Genomic DNA, 15502 nt, shown 5'->3' with positions numbered 1-15502 from the left:
TCCATCTTTATCAAAACCGCCTTGTGGCACACAACAAAGTAGTGTTTGACCAATTTGAATTGTACTGCAGTACTAATAATCCCTGTTAAATGTTCCTCCTCTCCATTCAGGAGGGTCTTGAGCTGATCCAGGAGAAGCCGGAGCTGCGCCCCGTTGTGCAGCAGAAGTTGGAGGAGATTAGGGAGTGCTGGTCTGACCTGGAGAATGCAACTAAGGCAAAAGCTCGCCAGCTCTTTGAAAACAACAAGCCTGAGCCAGCGGTGAAGAGCTACTCGGACCTCGACAGTCAGCTGTCCCACCTGGAGCAGCAGCCCCCCCAGCTGGAACAAGCACACCACCTACCCACCTTCAATGAGCAGCTCCAGAAATTCCAGGCAAGTCGGAATGCCCTGGTTCTGATCAGTCAGCAGTGGTTTTACTCGGTACACCTTTCAGAGTTTCTGCTCAGAATGAGGTAATAAATGTTTTATTGAAAAGGCTCCTGTTCGCTGTTTAACAAAAGGATAAAAAAAAATTCTCTACAGTGGTCTGCTCTGAACACGTTTTTATGTTAAGAGCAAGTTCACTGACATACCATTTTTACTTATTATTTTTGAAAATGACAACTCTCTGAGCCCTTAAGGACCCAAGCCCTTTTTAAATAAAACAGATTTGAATAAATACACACTGAAATTAATTAAATTAATTAATTAATTAATTAATTTTCAATATATGTATATAAAGGATGTCATTTTGAGTTGTCAAACTTGAGGATATGACTCTGGAAGCAAATTTGCAGATGTTTGAAATGGGATGTTACACCCGTGTCACCACAAGTCCTTAAGGGTTAACATGCAGGCCTTCCAGCTCAGTGATAAAATGATCAGATTCTGCCAACAAAATGACTCTAAAAACAAATATGAATTGTTGCACATTTATACAGTGTTTGCAAAAACTTCAGCACTGCGCCTGCCAAAATCACAGATGTGTGTGAACCATGTGTGACAACATGCTGCAGATTTAAACAGAAGGTATTGCAGTGATCTCTGATGTTTCCATATATTACATGTTTAATTCATTTTGTAACATTCAGTGTAAATCTTTGCAAAATGCAAAATATTTCCTACCATGAGTTTTAGTTCAGAATAATTTAATAAACCAACAGAATTGATCAGATAAACATTGGGGATCATCATAGTTATTAGGAATTACCATCAGACCCAGGACAACGTCTGAAAAGTATTGACATGATCTGTAGGGGTTATTGTTATGTGCTGCTGTTGCACTGATACTGTAGCAGCTCTTCATTCAGATTTAAAAAGACAGTACCAAAAGGAGAGGGATCTGTAGAGAAACAATTATTAGGAAATCAGACCCAAGAACTGCAGTTCCTCAGTATTTGGACCACAACTGAATGATTTAGATGAAAAAAGGAAGAGTTTAAAGGCATGATATGTCTGTTCTAACATAAAATTCTGGGTCACATGAATGTATTTGTTTTGTCCCATGAGCAGGACGTTGGAATGCTAAAGGGTTGAGATGCGTTGGGGATTAAATATTTTAGAGCGTTTGTGAGGGTGGGAGCATCAGAGATGCAGCATTATTACTGCTGTTTGTTAGATTACTTTAATAAACCACCGTTAAGAGCAAAGTATAATTGTTCTGCTGCTTTAGCGCTTTAACAATGGTATATTAATGAGAATTAATCTTACCTCACGGTACTACAGCATCCTTAGTGCCTTCGGTGCTCGGATAAAAAAAAATGCAGCTGTGAATTCAGAGATGATCTTCTATGGATCAATGAAAAAAAAAGGTCCACCGTGGACTCTGTGGAAACTTTCAGACAATCTGCAGGCCGTGGCTTGCTAGAGGTTTTTGTTATGGACAAAATTTTGCTAATTTGAAAAGTGATGGTCGGCCAGTTTGTCAAGTGATTGTCATGTCATGTCTGACAGTATATACATATATTACATGTCAATAATGTCCTGGGTGAAAACTTGGATATATCATCAACTTATGAAACATTTAAAATTCATGGGCACACCTATCTTGGCTCATGTCGGGAAAGGCTGTTGTTGGTTTAGCATCCAGGAAACAGCAGAGAACGGCTTGGCTAGTAGAAGCTAACCGTTAGCATTAGCAACTCCATTTTAAGTGTCTAATGCCCAGAACACACCAGTTGCGAAATGCCGTGATGTGGATCGCTCACGAAATTCGTGCGCTGTCCGCTCCTCCTCTGTTCACATCAGGAGAGAATTTTCAATTAGCGCTTCTGCTCACTCGTACTGTTTTTTTAAACCCCCACGTGCCCTTGTGTGTGTGTGTGTGTGTGTGTGTGTGTGTGTGTGTGTTCATTTTTATCTCTCTAGTCTGTTTAGATACACAAAAATGATCACATTTATCAATTGCGGTGTTTTATTTTGAAAATTTATTTTATTTTGTTCAATTTCCAGTCTGCCTCTTCTGCTTTGGTTTGACTTCCTGCCAGATTTGTCGCAGCTCACTCATGGCTCATGAAAAAATAGAGTCCATGCCGGAACGATCGCTGCACAGCGCAAGCATTCGTGACACTTCGCAGCTGATGTGACCGAGAGTGTAGGTTAACAAGGGCGCCCATTAGAAGCGCTCGTTGCTCCAGGGCGCTTTGTCGCGCTTCTGCGTGAAGCTGCTGTTTTTAGTTTGTAGTTTTCACAGCGTTTAATAAATAAAGCAAAGCACTTGTCTTGAGGAAGCGAAGCCAGCTATGTCATTTTGGAGGTAAATCCACCAAATGGCAGAACTCCTCCATGCTTGTGATATTTGTGGGGATAAAACATCAACATTACAAAATCATAGGGTCGTGTTGCTGTTACCCAATCAGACAGCTTCCTGACTTTCTGCTCTCCTCTGGTGCAGGCTATGGAGTCTCAGATTGGTGACTTTTACAAAGATGTGGGAGAGCTGGGAGGGCTGCAGGGGCTCAGTCTGCCCCAGCAAGGCCTGATGGCTGGTGACAAGGAGGCTGCAGAGCAGTCGGGTGAGGTGGAGACCCGAATTGTCCGCCTAATCGAGCCCCTGAAGGAGAGACGTCGCATCCTGCTGGCCTCCAAGGAGATGCACCAGGTTGCCCAAGATCTAGAAGATGAAATTGTGAGTTTATTATTATTCATATTGTATTTGCAGGATTATTAACAGCAAAGAATTGGGTTGCGTCATTTCATGTAGAAAAAACCTTATCAGTGGTCACAACCGCCACATGACATCAGTGGTGATAAACTATTAAATTAACTGGCTCTCAAGAATGTATCACAACATCTGGAGTACTTTTTTGCTAAAAGATATTCAAATAAACTAGAAGACAATACAAATGTAAACCTCTCATATTTCCTGGCTAAATTATTATCCATAGCAACATTGATTTAGATTAGATGCATTTGAAAACATCTGATTTAAGTTAAGTGGACCTACAAGCTTTGAATACCACAGAAGTCAATTTCACCCGGCAACCAGGCCGAACCAACTTTGCCGTTCCCTGGATCGCCGAGAACATTCATCACATGGTTCGTAGACTGTGCACAGTGGCGTTGGATGGTTATTATTAATTTGATGAGTTGTCAAACCACATTAAACATTCAGCTAAATTTATTTTATAAACCCAGACATCACATCTTTCTGATTAACTTTATTAAGCTCTTAAAACATACGTCACATTTCATCAGAGTTCATTCATTGTTTCCCTTTGAATCACCATTTATAATCATTTGCCTTGCATCATCATTGACAATAGAAATAAAGTATAGATTTTTATAAACTATGTTTTTTGTCTCTGTTTCAAATTATTATAAAGTGTTGTTTCCCTGGCATACCCAAATTACCTAGTTTCATCATCAATCGAAGGTTCAATAATAATGATAATCCACATTTTAATGGAATATTACATTTTATTGAATACCTTTATATTCTTTTGACAATAGTTTTATTTTTTCGCCCCTACAATTTTGGTCTCTTGTGAATCTTTTTTCCAGATTATTTTACCATCATGCTACGTTACAGTTGCTTGATTTCTTCATATTAAAACTAAGGTAACCAAAATTAATAAATCTTAATGAACAATGGTTTAGTAGTTTTTAGGTCATTATTTAATGACTAGACATAACAATAATTTTGTATTTAGCTGGTCAGGTCCAAGAACCTGAGGATGACCTGTTCCCTTTAGAGAGTTGTGGGTTTTATTCAGTTACCTGTAACAACATGTATAATACAACTATTCGGTCAGAGAACAACCTGAACACACCTGCTGTCTCTTCTCCATCAGACCTCCATGGGGTATAGTTATAGTTGAACTTCTTACCATTTCAACTCTTACCATTACTTCTGACCATTTCATGGATTTGAATCCTCCTATGGTGCGTTTGATTTGTACTTGGAACTCTGAAATCCCAACTTCAGAGTAGGAAGATTAAAATGACATGCCCCCCAAAGTTGGACCTCCAAGTCAGAAACTTGGCAGAATTTCACAACTCCGACCTCGACATCCAAAATGGCAGCTCTCCGTATCAACAACCAGTGTTGGGCAAGTTGCTTCAGAACTGTAATGCATTATTTATTACTTGTTACCCTCATTTTAAAGAAATGAATTACATTACAATATTGCTGATTTTAAAATGTAAGGCATTACACTACTTTTGCATTACTTTGTTACTTTCACTAAAACAACTTCAATATGAATTTGGTAATCTCACGCTCATTGAGCTCATGACATATATGTGGAAAGTGATCGAAGCTAGGATTGCTGTTAAAAACAGTCAGATGTAACAACAGTTCTGTAAAATGATTGTTTATTAAATAAATGCAACAACAAACTGTACACAGTAAAAAAATCCTGTGTCAATTTAACTCTAAGAGAGTTGAATTTAACTCCGTGTCAGATAACATTTGGTCCCACTCGAAAATAGAGTAAAATTTACTCTTTTATCAGTGTTACATTTTCAGTGTTAATTTTACTCAAATTTGTGTTAAAATTAACACTGCAATGTGTTGAAATAATTAACACTGTGGTTTATGAACACTTTTCAGAGTAAAATATTACACTTTGAAGAGTTAATTTAACTCCAAAATTAGATATAAAAAACAGTCTTTAGTGTCAAATTTAATTTCTCTATAGTGTTGATTTTTATTTCTCCAGTGTTGTTTTAAATATCTAGTTCATGTAGATCTATCAAATAAAAATAATCTCAGACAAAAGGTAACTTTGACAGCATTTATTCACAATGCAAAGATACTTTACATTCTCAAATGTATAAACAGTTGTAATAGTTGCATAAAAAGTTGGACATTGAAAGCTACTGTCCATAATCACATTACTATTTGTAATCAAACATTTTTGAATAATGCAATCACCACAGAAAACAATATGGAACAACAAGGAGAAGTGAGTCATTCACTCCATATGACATTTGTATATCAAAAGGCCTGGGATACAGCAGGTGGTCAGCATGAAACAAAACCAAATCTTGTGTTGTCCTGGCCACTTCATATGCATGGACATGTTCCTGAAAGCTAACTGTGCATAAAGGCACAGTTAGCAGAAACAGTTTCTCATGTATTATCAGAACTGACTCAATCTGATAAAATATCGGCATTTCAAAATCAACTTTGCCACAAATAACCAGATGAGGGCGGTAAATAAAGCCATTGTGTTTTGCCCAGTTGACTTTCATAACTTGAATACCATGTGGCACTTGCATTGACATGGCAATAACAGAGCCTCCTTTTATCATTTTCAAAGACACCATTTTCCCTGGACCAATGTCTAAACGATTAAAAGTAGAAGAAGATTGCCAAATGTATGCCATATGTCTCTGGTGTTTTTTGGCTAGAGTTTTGGTGATATTTTTAAATGATTTAAGCTGTTTTTTGAAAAAATTGTGCTTACCTTCATAGCGCATGCACCAAGTATGAAGTACAGGTCCGATTTTCTGAATACAACGTGGATAATGGATGAGGAAATGGTGCTTTGGTAAAAGTTTCTTATGTGGATACAAATTCTTGAACAGTTTGTGGTGATCCACAATCAAATGTTTCAAATATACACAAAGTCCTTGTGACAACTTAGGAGACAATACAATGTTGACTATTTGAAGTAATAAAAGAAGTAGATCCCAATGTCGATCAGTGGAGGTTATCAAATTTCCAAAAATGAGAGGAACATTCCTTAGCAAGCACCACGACTGAATTGCATTCAGTCCCAAATCATTAGACTCCTCACTTAAATTCACTGCAACTGGCCGATTGTTTCTTTCCATGAATCCATAATCAAAATTCAGTATTCTCAAATTCAGCTCTCTCAGTGTGATATAATGTCCTTTAAAATGCTGAAACAAAAGCTTTAGTTCGTACTGGGCCACCCCTTCTAAAATGTCATGCATCACATCAACTGCAAAGTTCTCAGATGTATGAAAATAAGTCAGTGAATTTAGTGCGCATGAACTCTTTACACCAAAAACATAAGGAAGAGAGGGATAACCAGCCATCTCTTGACAGTGGGCAGTGTGGGTGTCTTTGGTGCGCAATATTATTTTTGGAGAATCTTCAGAAAATTCTGTTTGAAAGTCATCTTTTTCGGCTAAACAAAACCTGCAACAGTACCTTGCACTAAAAGACTCCACCAAACCAAACAGGCTATGCAAGGCTAAATTATCACCAGTAACCTGTACCAAACTGCCACGAACACAACCACCATACAGTGGAATAACAATGCCATCACTTTCCAACACTTTAATGTCTCGAACAACAGGAGCAAGGATTTCATTAAAACCATATCGTTTAAGATCTTGTGCATGAAACAAAGCACAGAGGTGTATGTTGGCCAAGACGGAATTCCATTTTGGAGAAAAATTTCTTAAAGTAAAATATATTGCACCCATTTTGTGAATACCTCGCTTGGAACCAAGAGGATTTGCAACCTCAAAATCGTCATAAAACATTTGTATCTGTACTGTATGTTTTTCAGTTGAAAACAGAGGATGAGTTTTGAAAAAAGAACCATCACTAATATCTCTGAGTGTTGAGTCATTAGTGTCTAAGCTTATCAACATTTCTGCAGCATACTGACTATTGAATACTGATTGCAGTGTAGATAAAATTGGAATGTACATGAATTTATCTTTAACTACTATCTGATCATATGTTCCAGTGCTTTTATTTCGCCTTGTGTCAAATCTGGAGCCAATTACGTATTCAAGTGGTTCTACAATTTCCCTTTTTTCTGATAAAAATTTTGATCGCTTGTATTCTGAATTAAGAATTGAAAAAGGATTATCTAAGTCGTCAAAACAAGCTTCAACTTTTTTGCAAACTTCTGTTTCTCTTTCATCATTAAATACATGTCTAATGACAGTTTCTTTTGCATGCTGCTGAACATCTTTAACTATCTCTTCCATGGAACCAACAACAGAGTTCACAATGCTTTGGCCTAAACCTGCAGCCTGTAGATCGGAAATTACACTTGCACAACTATTTACAAGGTTAGCTGAAGATAAACCTGACTCGGTCTCTAAACATTTAGATACTTGAAAATCAGTGGAATTACTTGTGTTAGGAACACTTTGACAAGATGAAACATTGGGTTCTTCAACTGAATTAAATGAATTGTCAACATGACACTTGTTTAGATGCTTTCTAAAACCAGAAAAACTACCAAAAGAACGTGAGCATCCCATTTGGCCACATTTAAGATAAAGAGTCCTGCCAGTGCAGAGACCATGGATTACTTTAAGGTGCTTAATAAGGCTGTTTGGTGTACCACGGTCCCTTTTGCAAAGAAAACACTTCATTGTTATGGCTCACCCGATTCTAGCGCAGCATTCTTGCTCGCAACTCTGCAACTCTGGGAGTTTGTTTTGTTTCTGCTACATCGATGTTGTAAACGGTTGTTTGGAGAAAAGTGAAAAAGTTGGTCAGGGCATGACTGTATGACATACCGAATACATAATGAGCTTTAAAGAGTTCATCAAGAGCTCCCACTGAACCAGTTGCCTTGCATGGAAGTGCATGCTTGTCGATCACAATGAAGAAGGTGTGGATCCTGCTTCTTGTAGTTCCCTGAGCAAGAAGGTAGGGCTGGCAGCTTTGGCTAATATGGTCTAGATGCTGTTGTACACTGGTTCCAGCCTAAGACAGAAAAATAATAGTATTTAGTGTCAAGACTGACAATAGATAAGGTAACTTCAAACTGGGCATTAAAGTGAGGTGATGGGAAGTATATTTTAAAAAAGCGCCCAGCATACCTTTAGGAATCTGATGAGGTGATCTGCAGCTTGAGATGCAGACATCTTTCCTGGCCTCTTTCGTCCTTGTGCAGAAGGTGGTAGCAGATGTAGCAGCAGCAAGATTGCAGACATGTCACTGTCCCAGCCTGTAAAAAAAGACATGCATCTGATTAACAAAATGTTACAAATAAATTAAATTGTCATAATTACCTTTATTACACACATACCATTTTCATCTTCAGCTGCTGACTCAGTGTTGTGCAGCAAGTGTAAGAGTTCTGGAGTGGGTACCAGTCTATGGCTTTCCACGATAACCTTCTCTTTAATAGAGGTGGGCCACTTCACCAAGAATTTGTTGGCAGTTTCCTCACCAAACAGAAGTCTGAAATCTTGTTCTATCTGCATTGCAAAAATAAAGGACAAAATAAATAAATAAAACCACTATTGGTGACACTTCATAATGTCCAGGATATTTCTGTAACAAAAACAATGTTTTACCAGTCCCGGTGTGTCCAAAAACCGTGGAAAGACTGAGAAGACATCTGTTGTCTTGTCATCGTTGACCAGTGAATTGCGATATGCAAATGTGGCTCTCATCTTCTCACGAATAGTGTCCTCATCAGCAGTGTGTTTCAAAACAGCAAGAGCTGCTTCCACATCCTCATTAGACTGCATTTTGTCAGCAGCTAAGTTGGATTGTCCATGGCCTGGCCCACCAACTTCAGAAAAAAATAAATACATGAGCTTGTGCCCACACATTTGACATTTTATTGCCATCATACTATAACTGATTTGTAAACTTACTTTTGGTAGATTTCCTTACTGATGCACCCTTCTCCTCAGCAGCTTTTCTTTGAATGGTCTTCAAGCGCCATGCAAGGTATCCTGACCCACTCTCTGGATCGTAATAGTGTTCCTATATAATAAAACACAAAGATACAGAATATGTTATCAGTATTTATACCATCAATATTTAGCTTAATGTTGTTACGACCATTTTGCTTACATATCCATGTTTTGAAAGGGGGTCTTCCAGATATGGAAACAAGGCAACAATTCCTTGTGCATACATCACTCTGACAGTTCGAGGGGGAGATGTTCTGATAAATAAGCACAATGATGACTGTCACACATTTGATATCAAAATAAATATAGTAAATATGCTATTTTTAGCCTATATAAATTTACCCATGCTTTTCTGTCATCTCAGCAGCTAGAATGTTTATCATCTGTCTTCTGGTGGCATCTGTCAAAGATTTGGTTTTTGCGTACTCCTGCATGATGCGTTCACCACCAGGCTTTGTAGTTAGGATCTGTTTAATCAACTTAAAATGAAATGAAGAATGTAGTCATCAAAAACTGAGGTACACATATGAGTGTTAGATTTAACAGTAATGAATATTACTCACTGCCAGTGCCTCGTAGTTTATGTGACATGGCTTTTTAGGCTGATTTCCTCCATCAGTTGCTGAATCTTCAGCAGGATCACACATGGTGAAGTTCAGAATAATAGTATCATCAGAAGATGCTGAAGATGATGTAGCCAATGGTGATAGAGAAGAACCTACACAAAGTGGAAAAAAAAACAACAACAAAAAAATACAAAGACAAAAGTATATTAAATGTAACTGTGATGCTCCAATCCAAACCTTTAGGTTAAAAATGAACACGACTTTAAATAGTCCTTACCAAGTTCTTCATTACTCATCGTGACTCGAAATGTGCCTGGGGACTCCTTCACTATTTCCTCAAAAACCTCAGCATCAATTTGGGTGTCAGACTGGTCATACACCTTCAGATCGAACAGTTTTTCTCCTGGTATGTCAAATTTTAAACACACTAAATAAGAGAAACAAAGGGTAAAGTCTGATGTTATTTACCAACTGCTGACAGGTTAAAAATCAGGTGAATAGGTCAATATAGTTGATTTTAATTAACAGCAGGGAAAATGATCAACTTCAGCAGTTCACACAATGTCTTATGATAAATTGTATAGATTCACCAAGTAAAATACTGTAATATTGTTTTATACTAACCTTCTTTCAGGAAGGCATCAAGTGTTAGGTCAGACAGTCTTACATACTTCTGCTCCCCACTAAATGAAACACGCAGCAGCATTTTCCTGTTAAAACAAAAGTAAAAAAAAAACAAACATTAATTTCCCCTAATAGTGTATAGTGCTTTAGATGAGATGCTTTATTTTAGAAAAAATAAATATACAAAGATAATTTCTATATCAATAATTAGATAAATGCTCCAGTAATAACAAAAGAAAAACATCAAGTCAGCTGCTGCAGCCTGAAATCTTAATTGTGTCTGATGCTCGTTTGTGATAGTGGTTAAACTGGTCGACTGTTGCCTTAAGTCATCTAATAGCCACACACGACTCAATCCAGGATAGAAGGTTTATTCGGGTTCTGGTACATTTTGTCTTTGTGACTGGACTTAGCTTTGTTAGCCATTCCAGGATGCCTGCATCCTTGTGTGAGCTATGTGTATCACACAAACAACGAGCAAAAATAGAGGTTCAGATATGGGGTTCCCAATTTGTCACATACGGTAAGATTTTTATAGGCGATGTAGGCATCAAAACTTTATAAATGCACTTATTTTATTGATGATGACAGTACTTTAAAAATACGTTTCGGCGTTTAAGAAGTTAAAATTCGACAAATAAATGGCTGTGTCGCAAGCAGGACGATGCGCACTTTACCCCGAGCACAGCCACACATCGACTACTCGGCTCGCTTTGTAGGCGTCTGCTGTAACGTAACTTCTTTCTGTTAATTAGTGTCACAATTTTACAACACACAAACTGTTGCACAAGCACAATGGGCAAAACAAATAGTTATTATACATCATACTTTGGTAATGATCTTCTGTAAGAAAAACTAGCATTATTTAAGCGGACATTGCTACTTGCCGAGGAGGGCCCGACAGACTTCCATCAGGTGGTAAGGCCTGCTAGCTTCTATGCTAGCGGTGCTGCGCTGCTACTCGGAAAACTAACTCGAACGATGCGGTCCAACGGTTCCATGTGCTCTGATAGGAGTATGATAGCTTTATCGCAAGTAAGCTAGCAACAAGGTTAGCTAAGAATGCTAACAATGGTGGGTCATATTATATATTTAATTTGACCTAACACTTATTTAATTGTTTAAACTGGTACAGATCATCGACATATAAATATGGTACAGATAAATGTTGCACGTCACAATATTCAGACACAGATAAGTTCAGTATAATGCTAAATTGCTAATATTTCAAAATTTAAAAGTTACTAGAACTTCACCACAAATACCTGCCTTTATTTGGAGCGACTTCTAATGTTACACATATTTTACCTACAGTTTTTTTAACTCCATTAACAACAAAATTAATAAATAAGTCTAACTTATTGTATGGTGACTCGTCTCTGTCCCAGTGACCACATTTGACTAAAGCAGCAGTCTGCAGTGTCCTTACTCCTTAATGACAATAGTTACATTACAAAACCTTAACTTGAACAATAATTTCAAAACCACATTAGTAATTTAGAAATGCTAAAATTGACTTACCTGACTGGCACCATGCACTCCAGAGCAAGTCCAGACTGGTTCAGACAAGCACCAAGCAGCTTTTAATGACTCTTTGGAAATAGGCGGGTAAATGAAATAAACTCTCTGTAGAGTAGAAATTAACTCTGCATGTCTGCAGATTTTAACACCGAATTTTAACTCTACAGTTTGAGTTGATTTACTCTTCAAATAGTTGTAAATACTCTATCTAGGTTAAAATTATTTTACACTGTGATTTTAACACCCAATGTTTTACTGTGTACTCTCAGCATGCTGCCATCTTAGATTAACTGAGCGGGGAGTGAGGTGGTGGGGGCTCCAAGCCTATGTTGCCTTGGTCCCCAAATGCCTTGATACGGCCATGGATGTGGGACTGAATTCTGGGGTGATCTGATTCTATCACATGTATAAATATTAAATGCTTATATATTATTGCTTTTCACTAAAATGTCTATTGGGGATAAATCTACCTACTTTTTTTTTCTTTTCAAGAACTGTGTTTTGTTTTCTTGTTTTTATTTGAATAATTTCCTGCCCTTTCTCTCTCTAAACTTCCTGCATGCTGCATATTTTCTCTGTATTCCAGAAAAACTGTTTCCTAGATTTCCTGCTTTCTAACTAATCAGCCAAAGGGATCTACCGAATGCAAAAAACTTAATATGCTCTGTGCTCCAGCAGCAATGAGTTGAAATCAGATTGTGAACTACGCTGAGACAAAGCACGTCAGAAAAGTACATAAAGTACCAGAGAATATGAGCTGATGTTTTTGGGCTTCCCTGCAAAATGAATATTGAAGAAACTCACATTTTGATTCTGGGTTTAAAAATGCATTGTAATTACAGCGTTACTGACAATTGTACCGAGTAAATATTACCATTTTCTTTCCCTGTAATGCCTTACATTACCACATTACAGCAAAAAGCAATGCATTACAGTCATTAATTACTTTTGTACCGTGGTCCTCCCAACGCTGTCAACAACAGAAACTTTTAGGTGAAATGAGTTTATTTTACAAACCACACTTATAAGAGCGCGTTTAAAACCAATGTTACAAGTAGCACTTGTAACTCTAAGCTGAACATACTAAAAGTTTTAATTACATGTTGAATGTACAGCTAAAAACTACGTTATTAAGAGGAATCTACAAACAATGGCTACTTGGGAGGTGTGCGTTGCCATATTGGAATCCTGACTTCTCCTACTACGGTAACCAGAACGCAGTGAAGAGACAAATGTGTAAAACAACAACATGTATTAATGATGAAAGTTTTGTAACCATTCGTTACAAATCAGTAGAGGTGTTTTGTCCTCATGGCCTTCCATAGAAGGAAACATGGCATCCAATATGGTGTCGCCCAGAGACTTAGACCCGCTTCCATGTATTTCAGAACAGATTTTTATGGTTTTATGTTATACAACTGCCAATATTTTTCAACACCTGGGCATCTTTTCATTCATTTACAACAACATTTTTATGGATGTTTCCAGAGATCCATGGTAAAAACTACACACTGTCACTTTAAGGAGCCCAGCAGTGATAGATTTGACCAAAACTAAAAATATGTCTAATCTATATGTAGATGTCTTTAATGTGCATCTATGAAATGCTGTTTTTGCTTAAGCTGTGGATCCAGGAGAGACTTCCTTTGGCCTCCTGTAAGGACTATGGAAACAACCTCCAGAGTGCGCAGCAGCATCTTAAAAAGAACCAGGTAAGTGCCGTGGATGACATCAGGCTCAGGCTGCCCTCAGTCCTGAAACTTAACTCTGTTCTACAGACACTCCAAAGGGAGCTGATGGGGCGGCAGACTCGAATTGAGGAGGTTTTAGACCGGGCTGGAATCATTGCCTCTCTTAGAACTCCTGAGGTGAACTTTGTGCGTGAAGGGGCGGGGCATGTACGCCAGCTGTGGGAGGTTTTACAGCTGGAGACAGAAAGGCGATCTGTGTTGCTGGATGCTGCTCTACAGTCTCAGCAGTACTACAGTGAGGCAGCAAAAGTGGAGTCCTGGCTGTCAGGGCAGAAACTTCACGTTGCCAGTGAAGAAAAAGGCACAGTACGTACAGCTCCCATACCCACACAAGTAGTTTAGTGTAAGACAAGTTTACTGTGATATTCCTGAATCCTTACTTCCTTTTAGGATGAGGTGAGCACCCTGCAGTTGCTGAAGGCCCACCTGGCTCTAGAACAAACAGTGGAAACCTATGCAGAGACTGTAGGCATGCTATCCCAGCAATGCCAGCGTTTATTAGAACTAGGACACCCAGAGAGGTGGGCCTTGAAAATTACAGTTTTATTTTTGTGGATTCTATGTACTGAATCAAATAAAAATGGCCTTCTCATTTTCTTTTTCCTGTGGTCCTTTTTCCTTTAACTTTCAACAGTGAGCAGATTACAAAGCAGCAGTCCCACATAGACCGGCTGTATGTGTCCCTTAAAGACATGGTGGAGAACAGGAAGACCAAGCTGGAGCAGCAGTACTGGCTCTATCAGCTGAACAAGGAGGTGGAGGAGTTGGAGAAGTGGATCACTGATCATGAGGTGGTTGCAACTTCCACCGACCTGGGCCAAGACCTTGAGGATGTAACGGTTAGTGCACCATCATGATTCGGTTTTAGCCAAAGAAATGTACGAGCCAGTACTTACAACCATGATCCTTCTACTTTCATTTCAGTACAGACAATGTGTACCAAAAATTGTTTGTGTATCTTTAATATTTTTACCATAAGTGTGTTTAGTCCACACGTTCTCTATTGGCTGACCAGTGTTCTCTTCTAAAGTCATCGTTTGAATGGGTAGGGTCACGTCTACAAGTTGATTCTTTGCATTTTACATGTTTCAGGTGCTTCAGGAGAAGTTCACCAAGTTTGCCTCAGAAACCTTCAGCATTGGCGAGCAGCGTATGGAGCAGGTGAACAAAATGGTTAATGAGATGATTGACTGTGGTCACTCAGATGCAGCCACCATTGCTGAGTGGAAGGATGGTCTGAATGAGTCATGGGCTGACCTCCTAGAGCTTATGGAGACACGCAGGCAGATGCTGGCAGCATCACACCAACTGCACAAGTTCTTCACAGACTGCAAAGAGGTAAAGTCAGAAAAACTAGGAGTGTCAGGTGTGCCATGTCAACTGCACTTCAGATAGGCAGTCTGGCTATGATGCGAGGATTCTATTTTTAAAACAGACATGATGACAATATGATTTCCTGTGATGTAGGTCTTGGCTCAGATAGCAGGGAAGATGAAGCAGCTGCCAGAGGTGAGGGCGTGCCAGGCCAACATCACAAATCCAGCAACCCTGCAGAGACTCATGCACTCCTTTGAACATGCCCTTCAACTGCTAGTTGCACAGGCAAGTAAAGTGGACTGTCAGTGCAATGTACAAGCTGTTAGATTGTGTGTGTGTGTGTGTGTGTGTGTGTGTGTGTGTGTGTGTGTGTGTGTGTGTGTGTGTGTGTGTGTGTGTGTGTGTGTGTGTGTGTTTTCCCAATAGGTGCGGAGATTCTTTCTGGACACTTGTATTTTCTTGCACAGTTCAAATTCATGAGCCCTGTCTTTGTATCAGTGTCTTGTCGGTCCATTGTTTGTGTCAGCGTTGTTTTGTGCTCTAAGTGAGCTTTTGTTCTAGTCTCTTGGTTTGTGCTTTATGTTGAGCTTTCATCCTCCTGGTATTCAGGACCTTGGTTTTTGGCTTCCTGCCATTTTGGATTTTTGGC

At 38.7% G+C, this 15502-nt stretch overlaps 2 protein-coding genes across 3 annotated transcripts in view; one reads left to right on the top strand and one right to left on the bottom strand.

Annotated features, from left to right (window-relative positions):
* sptbn4a (spectrin, beta, non-erythrocytic 4a) overlaps window positions 1-15502 on the top strand; it is a 70266-nt gene that overhangs the window by 20268 nt on the left and 34496 nt on the right. For both annotated transcript variants that reach the window (XM_054730458.2, XM_054730457.2), the window contains exons 3-10: window positions 111-374; window positions 2875-3108; window positions 13408-13497; window positions 13564-13842; window positions 13927-14057; window positions 14171-14375; window positions 14629-14874; window positions 15004-15138. In XM_054730458.2, the coding sequence (XP_054586433.1) occupies window positions 111-374; window positions 2875-3108; window positions 13408-13497; window positions 13564-13842; window positions 13927-14057; window positions 14171-14375; window positions 14629-14874; window positions 15004-15138 (1584 nt within the window). The remainder of the gene's footprint in view (window positions 1-110; window positions 375-2874; window positions 3109-13407; window positions 13498-13563; window positions 13843-13926; window positions 14058-14170; window positions 14376-14628; window positions 14875-15003; window positions 15139-15502) is intronic.
* LOC129152408 (uncharacterized) lies at window positions 7813-9929 on the bottom strand. The gene is made up of 8 exons (XM_070555413.1): window positions 9638-9929; window positions 9417-9553; window positions 9235-9328; window positions 9033-9144; window positions 8727-8947; window positions 8456-8627; window positions 8247-8374; window positions 7813-8130 (listed from the first exon to the last, which is right to left on the bottom strand). The coding sequence occupies exons 1-8, from the start codon at window positions 9719-9721 to the stop codon at window positions 7813-7815; spliced, it is 1266 nt and encodes a 421-aa protein (XP_070411514.1). The 5' UTR covers window positions 9722-9929.

Source organism: Nothobranchius furzeri, chromosome 10 (genome assembly GCF_043380555.1).
Source record: "Nothobranchius furzeri strain GRZ-AD chromosome 10, NfurGRZ-RIMD1, whole genome shotgun sequence".
NCBI lineage: Eukaryota > Metazoa > Chordata > Actinopteri > Cyprinodontiformes > Nothobranchiidae > Nothobranchius > Nothobranchius furzeri.
Note: the sequence above shows the minus strand (reverse complement) of the source record. Positions and strands in the feature narration are given on the sequence as shown.